The 7,477-nt window shown below is 37.9% G+C and overlaps 1 protein-coding gene across 1 annotated transcript; it reads right to left on the bottom strand.

Annotated features, from left to right (window-relative positions):
- Positions 1–6,890: 6,890 nt before the first annotated feature.
- LOC108474900 (uncharacterized) lies at positions 6,891–7,268 on the bottom strand. Its single transcript, XM_017776940.1, has one exon. It carries the CDS (start codon positions 7,266–7,268, stop codon positions 6,891–6,893), a length of 378 nt encoding a protein of 125 aa, XP_017632429.1.
- Between the last annotated feature and the right edge of the window lie 209 nt (positions 7,269–7,477).

Below are 7,477 nucleotides of genomic sequence, written 5' to 3'. Positions count from 1 at the left end.
TTCCAACCCTATCTAGACCGATTTGTAGTAGTGTTTATTGATGATACTCTTGTGTATTCGAAGACTGAGGTTGAACATGATGAACATCTCTGAGTGGTTCTGTAGATTTTGAGAGCAAAACTATTATACACCAAGTTCAGTAAGTGTGAATTTTGGTTACGAAAGGTGACATTTCTGGGTCATGTGGTATCTGCTGAGGGGATTAGAGTTAATCCTTAGAAAATTGAAGTTGTTCTGGATTAGAAGCAACCTAAGTCTGTATCTAAGATTTAGAGTTTTTTGGGACTGGCAGGGTATTATAGACAGTTTGTTGAGGGGTTTTCGTTAATTACTGCACCTTTGACTAAGTTGTTGCATAAAGGGGTACCGTTTAACTGGACTGATGAGCAGTAGGAAGGTTTTGAGAAGTTAAAGAGAGTTCTGACTGAGGCTCCTATCTTGATTTAGCCAGAGTCTAGGAAAGAGTTTGTTCTGTACAGTGATGCATCACACGTTGGTTTGGGTTGTGTGTTGATGCAAGAAGGTAAGGTAGTGGCATATGCGTCTCATCAGCTCAAGACGCATGAAGTGAACTATTTGACACATGACTTGGAGTTGGCTGCGGTGGTATTCGCACTGAAAATTTGGAGGCATTCCCTGTATGGTGAGAAGTGTATCATTTACACAGATCACAAGGGCCTCAAACATTTCCTCACTCAAAAGGAGCTAAATCTTAGGCAGCGTAGATGGGTTGAGCTACTTAAGAACTATGATTGTTCGATTGAATACCATCCTGGTAAAGCCAATGTGGTGGCTGGCGCATTGAGTCGTAGGGCTATGACTAATCTGAGGGCGATGTTTGCTCGTCTCAGTTTGTTTGACAATGGTAGCTTGTTGGTAGAACTCCAAGTTAAACCGAGGTGGATTGAATAGATTAAGGGTAAACAGTTGGAGGATGGGTCATTAGATCCTCGATTGCAACAGATAGAGGGTAGAGAAACTTTAGATTTTGGACTAAATTGCGAAGGGGTACTTTGTTTCTATGGGAGAGTCTGCATACTGAAGGATACTGATCTGAGGCAGTCTATACTACAAGAGGAGCATAGTAGTCCTTACGCTATGCATCTTGGTGGGAATAAGATGTATTGAGACATTCAAGAGTTATATTAGTGGCCGGGTCTTAAGCGTGAAGTTATCGACTTTGTGAGTAAATGGCTGACTCGCCAGCAGGTTAAGGCGAAGCATCAGTTGCCTTCAAGGTTGCTTCATCCAATTAAGATTCTACTTTAGAAGTGGGAGAGAGTAACTATGGACTTCGTTAGTGGGCTACCCTTGATGCCTACTAAGAAGGATTCAATATGGATAATCGTAGATCGATTGACTAAATCTGCCCATTTAATACCTGTTCGTACCGATTATTCATTGTAGAAGCTGGCTAAGCTATATGTGTCAGAAATAGTAAGACTGCATGGGGTACCGGTTTCTATAATATCTGATAGAGATCCTCGCTTCACCTCTCGGTTCTAGAAGAAGTTGCATGAGGCATTGGGTACAAGGTTGGACTTCAGTACTACATTCCATCCTTAGACAGATGGTCAGTCAGAGAGGGTGATTCAGATACTAGAGAACATGTTGAGGGGTTGTGTGATTGAGTTTCGAGGCAGTTGGGAGGACTACTTGCCATTAGCAGAGTTTGCGTATAACAATAGCTACTAGTCTAGCATACATATGGCACCTTACGAGGCATTATATGATCGTAGATGTCATACTCCTATGTGTTGGACTAAGTTGGGCGAGCGGCGTATTCTGGGTCCTGAATTAGCTTCTGATATTGAGGATAAAGTTAGACTAATTCGAGATCAACTGAAGGTAGCATCGGACAAACAAAAGTCATACACAAATCTGAAATGTAAGGAGATTGAGTATTCTGTGGGGAACTCAATTTTTCTCAAGGTCTCGCCTTGGAAGAAGGTAATAAGGTTTGATCAGAAGGGAAATTTAAGCCCTAGGTTCATTGGGCCTTACCGTATATTGAAGTGTGTGGGACCGGTTGCCTATCAGCTTGAGTTACCTCCAGAGTTGGGTCAGATTCATGATGTGTTTCACATCTCTATGTTGAGGCGGTATCGTTCTGATCCTACGCACATTGTCTTGACTGAGGAAATTGAGGTTAGGCCAGATCTAACCTTTGAGAAAGAGCTAGTTCAGATTGTAGACGGTGATGTGAAGATCTTGAGGAGAAAGTCTGTTCCACTGGTTAAGGTGCTATGGCATAATCACAGTTCTAAGGAAGCCACGTGGGAACCCGAGGAGGCAATGCGACAACAATACCCTCATCTGTTTTAATCTAGTAAATTTTGAGGCCAAAATTTTCTTTTAGGGGGTAGAGTTGTAACGCCCCAAAATATAGGTACTTATTTTTCTATGTGTTGTGTAAACTGTGTGTCTGCTTCAATGGTTATGTGTCCTGAGAAGTGTCTAAGGAGTCTTTGATTCAAGCCTTGGGTTGTGCAAAAAAGTTTTGTTTTTTCTTAAATGAAACCTTTGACTCTGGACAGTTGGTTTTTAAAAGATTGAGGGGAGTTCATGACATAAAAAGTTTGCTAGCATAGTGGTAAGTGGCGTGTGAAGTGTGGAGTATGCCTTCGGGTCAAAGGTTCGAGGCTTGGTGTTGAAAAAAGGGAGTATTTATTTTGTTGCAGGCGCTAAGGAAGTGTCCTAGGTTGATCGAAATTCAGGTGTTTGAAGAGTTTTGAATAGGCGATTGAGAAGATAGTGGAGGAGGGATTTTAAGAGAAGTTTGTGGGATTTGAAAGTGGGAGAGTTTGTGCCGAATTTGAACTTTTGTTCAAGAGAGTTTCGGGTGAGGTGGAAAAGGATTGGGAAGTTGCCGAATTAGGAGTTCTTTTTGCCAAAAATCGACTTTAGCTTCTCATTATGCTGCTCGTGCCGATTTTGGCTATTGTTTTGGTGTGACATTCTTGACTGTTAAGGCCGATTAGTGCTTATTCTTTCGGGTCTTTTTCTCTTTAGTGCTTTGTGATTTTTATGTTTCTTTTCATACCTTTTACTTTTGGGTTATTGATTTTCTGTTTCCCTATTTCTCATTCAGCTTCTTCTTCCCTTCTTGACCGGTTGCTGCTATCCATTTTCCTGTCTCTTCCATAATCGGTTGTGCTCTTAAGGTGATTACCTTAACCGTTTCTCCTCTCCTTTTCTTTCATTTTTCTACACTCTTTCCTTTTCTCCTTGGTCATGGTGCTTTTGTTTTGGATTTTAGTATTACTCATGGAGTGAGGGAGTTCTCTAGGATTCCAGAAACATTCAGAATCTTCCTCCCATCTCTCATTCTAAGATAACACTATTCATTGGTATTTTATTGAACTGAGGCACTTTGGTTTAGGGTTTTTTGATCTTGGCTGAATACTCCTTTTCAATATTGAAAGTTGTGTTTACTTTAGGTTGGTACGTGTTGTTCAACTCTTGTGTATAAGCAACAGGTATAATGGATTAACTTATCATGCAGATAATCTTCAAGGAGTCTATTAGCAACTTTAGTCAACAATCTAAGCGGGCTATAACCACCCTTGTTCAAGCAAGACGATAGTAAGTAATCCTTTGGATCAAGTTTCAGCTAGGGTTTCTTGTAACACGTGTGTTAGCTATTTAACCAAAGTTTCTGTTGTAATAGGTTGGAGTGCACGTGGGCTAATTCGCTCGTTTTCTTAACCAGGTGTGTAATCACACTGCTTAAAGCGTAGATCGGCAAAAGCCGAAAGAGTACAACTATTGACGCTACACAAGTGTACGCTCGCTTGTGTGGTGGTTCAAACGCGTAAACGTGAGCATTCGATCGTAGAGGCCATCATGAGTGGTTTCATGGGCTTAGGCCATTGTAGGTCGCGTTGGGCCCAAATGGGCCGTGTAGGCCACATCGGCTCGTGGCCATAAATGGGCTATATGGGCCCTACAGGCTCATGGACCCACACGGGTAAATCACACGAGTGTATGGAAATTATTGGGTTAGGCTATGTAATTCGCACGGCCAAGGCATTCTTTGGGCTTATTGAGCCATACGGGCGTGTGGCCCACATGGGCCGTGTTATGGGCTTTGGGCCCATTTTCACTGATTGTTTGTTAAGGTTGCACGGGTCACCCAAGACGACAATGGACCTACTATTGAGCCTATAAGTGTACCTAAACCCTTTTTTTTGTAATTGTCTGATCTACCCCTATGTGATGTATGACTGTTTTAGCATGCCATGGGTACTATATATACATTTATATTATGTTGCATTGCATGGGGTGGGATATATGAGTTGGAGGAAGTTTTTTGAAAGGCTATAAGCCTATTACTGGAAGCTCTGCTACAAATACTGTTTTAGTGCCGCAACTAGTGCTACTTAGAGTGTAGGGTTGGGTGGCTCGATTTTATCCCCACATGGTGTGTAGGGTTGGTATGGAGATGGTGTGTAGAGGCTGGATTGGGTAGGATTTTCTGATTTCATACTGTACTGATACTATAATGGGCTGAGGCCCCACTGATACTGTTACTGAAATGGGCTAAGGCCCTAACTGAGGCTGCAATAGCTTAGGCCCAAAATGTGTTTAGTCTAATTGGTTGCTATTATGGGATTACACACTGAGTTTTGTAAACTCACCCATCCGTTAACTGTGCAGGTAATCCCCAGACTTAGGCGGATCGTTACGACGGAGGACTCAGCGGTGGCCACTTGCTTTATTTAACTTTAATTAATTTATGTTTTGGTTTTATTTTGGGTTTTCTTTATGTAATAGGGCTTCTTGGGTATTTATTTTTAATTTGGTATTTTTTTTATTTTATTCATTGGATATATATATCTACTAGCAGTAGGATAGTCGCATGATTTCAAAAGTCAAACGTTTCAAAAACACCACGAAATCACAAATAGATTTAAAAGCTTCCACGAATGAAAATTGTTTTACAAAATTAATAACATTTTAATATAAGTAAACTTTAAACATACAATCAATGAAAAAACACGACTTTCAATCGGCTTTTCAAATTATACAAATAGGCTGGCTAAAGTTTAGATTTATGCTTTTAGAAAAAAACACTTCAATGTGATATCGCCAGATCCGGTCATGACGTCTGGGCCGGGTTTGGGGTGTTACACTTAATGTGGTGATGTTGGATTATATAAGATAAGTTATTGAATATGTGTATGAAGTTAACTAAATTTGGCTTATTCAAGTTAAATTATATACATAATCTTATGAAGATTTATTTGCATATGGCTTACCAAGCTCTCGAAGCTTATTCTGTGTGTTTTTTCTTATGTTCATAGATTTTTGGAGATCTACTCGGGTTGGAAGTCGATGAAAACGTCATTACACTATCCAGTTATCATTTCGGTAAATAATGTTTTGAGATTCGATTAGGTGGCATGTATAGGCTAGTTTTGATATATTTGGTTTTGAAATTTGTGTATATATAGCCATACAAAAATGGCTTGATCATGGGACTAATGTTCGTATATATATTCGGTCAAGTTATAAACTTAAATTGAGAGGTATATTTCATGGTAAATATGTTGTGATGATAGTTATATGATTCGACAATGAGGAATGGTAAGTAGGATGTTTATTCATCTTATTAGTTAGTTCATTTTGGAAGCATGAGAAATGATATAATTTGGCTTGGTAATAAGGTAATATGATGATTATATTATAGGTATGTTTGATGGTCATTTGAATATCTATAAATGATATATTGTTTTGATGTTAAGATATGAGATAGCATGTTCAGTTTAAAATTTGAGTGATGGAAATGTTATGATTTATTGAGGTTAAATTTGATAACCGAATGGTTGTCTATTTGATTTTTTGAACATATGAGATATGAGTACATATGCCAATGACATGTTTTCTTGTAGTTCAGTTTAAAAAAAGAAGAATGAGTGATTATAAAATGTGATATATATGTGGTAGCAAATTCGGCTTTGGTATATGGTTTATGTGTGTGGTTGAATATAATATGGTTAAATATGTTATTTAGCTTGTGAATTAGGTATTGTATCACTTAACATTTGTGTCAAAAAATAGTTAAATTTGATTTGGTATAATGCACATAAGGTAATAATGTTTAAAATGCTATGATTTGTAATTGTATTTAGAAATGGCTCTTGGCTTTTGGGTGTTATGCGCATGATATGATAATGTTAAAAGTATAGTTGGTTATGTTATAAAGTTACCTAATTTTTTTATGTACAAATGAATATTAAGCCGTGAGATATGGCTAAATTGATTTAACAAGCGCATGTATAATGTTTATTAAATGTTATGTTTTCTGTTTAGCTAATGATATGGGTTGAAACGACTTAGTATGCGTTTGTACTTAGGTTTATAAAATGGTATGATCGTTAATTTGTTATGAAATAGATTTATACAAATGGATGTTTTGATATATGCTCGGTATATGAAATGAAATATGTTTGATTATGACTCAGGTAATCGAATGTTACGAAAATGATGGCCATATGGTTTGAATTTTGTAATTATGAAATATGTTCAAATTGGTTTTGATATTTGATAGCTTGGTTCGAAATTTTTGTACAGGCAAACAGAATTGATATGGTTAAATATTGAAACATAGTTCATATAAGAGAATGTTTGATAAAGCATGATTCGTGTGGTTGGCTATGTGATTCAAATATACAAATTTGATTTTATGAATAAGAGGTTGCTCTATTAATTAATTTCAAAAAAAATTTATAAAGGAGAATACATTATTGGGTGCATGAATTGTAAAGCAGAATTATGTTTCGATATGTCCAGTAATGCCTCTTAACCCTAGTCCGGCGACGGATACGAGTTAGGGGTGTTACACAGTTCCTTTTCTAATTTTCGATCTTATCACAATGGAAACATATTCATTCCTTATCAATTCCTCCTTTCAGTTTCAATGTAGTCTTTCCTTTGTTGGGTTTGGCCTTGCCATTGTCCTTAGGCTTTTTCGAAACATTAAGCTTTCTTTTGCCCTTGTCCTTGCAGACCATTAGAATGGGCTTGGGTCCAGCCCTTTTCATGTTACTGTTAGCAATTCTCAACAAGTTGAGTAACTGTGGAAAAGTCTTACTAATTTCATTCATGTTGAAATTAAGGAAAAATTGGCTAAAACTATACGTCAATGATTGTAGGATAACATCGGTAGCCATTTCCTTACTTAGAGGGAATCCAAGTTTTTTAAGGCTTTCAATATAACCTATCATCTTGAGAACATAAGTTCCCATAGGAGTTCCCTCCACCATTTTGCATCAAAATAGAGCTTTAGAGGTCTCGTACCTCTCTTGATATGTTTGCCCGTCATATAATTCTTTGAGGTACTGGATTATATCATAGACAACCATATCCTCATGATGCTTTTGAAGCTCAGGAGTCATTGTGGAAAGCATTAGACATCCTATGCCTAACATGTCATCAGGATGCTTCTTATAAGCATCTTTGTCAGCTTTAGAGG

The sequence above is a fragment of the Gossypium arboreum genome, chromosome 6, assembly GCF_025698485.1.
Source record: "Gossypium arboreum isolate Shixiya-1 chromosome 6, ASM2569848v2, whole genome shotgun sequence".
In the NCBI taxonomy this organism is placed as follows: domain Eukaryota; kingdom Viridiplantae; phylum Streptophyta; class Magnoliopsida; order Malvales; family Malvaceae; genus Gossypium; species Gossypium arboreum.
Note: the sequence above shows the minus strand (reverse complement) of the source record. Positions and strands in the feature narration are given on the sequence as shown.

Coding starts and splice junctions, on each gene's coding strand:
- LOC108474900 (XM_017776940.1), bottom strand. CDS start 7,268: ATGGTGGAGGGAACTCCTATGGGAACTTATGTTCTCAAGATGATAGGT.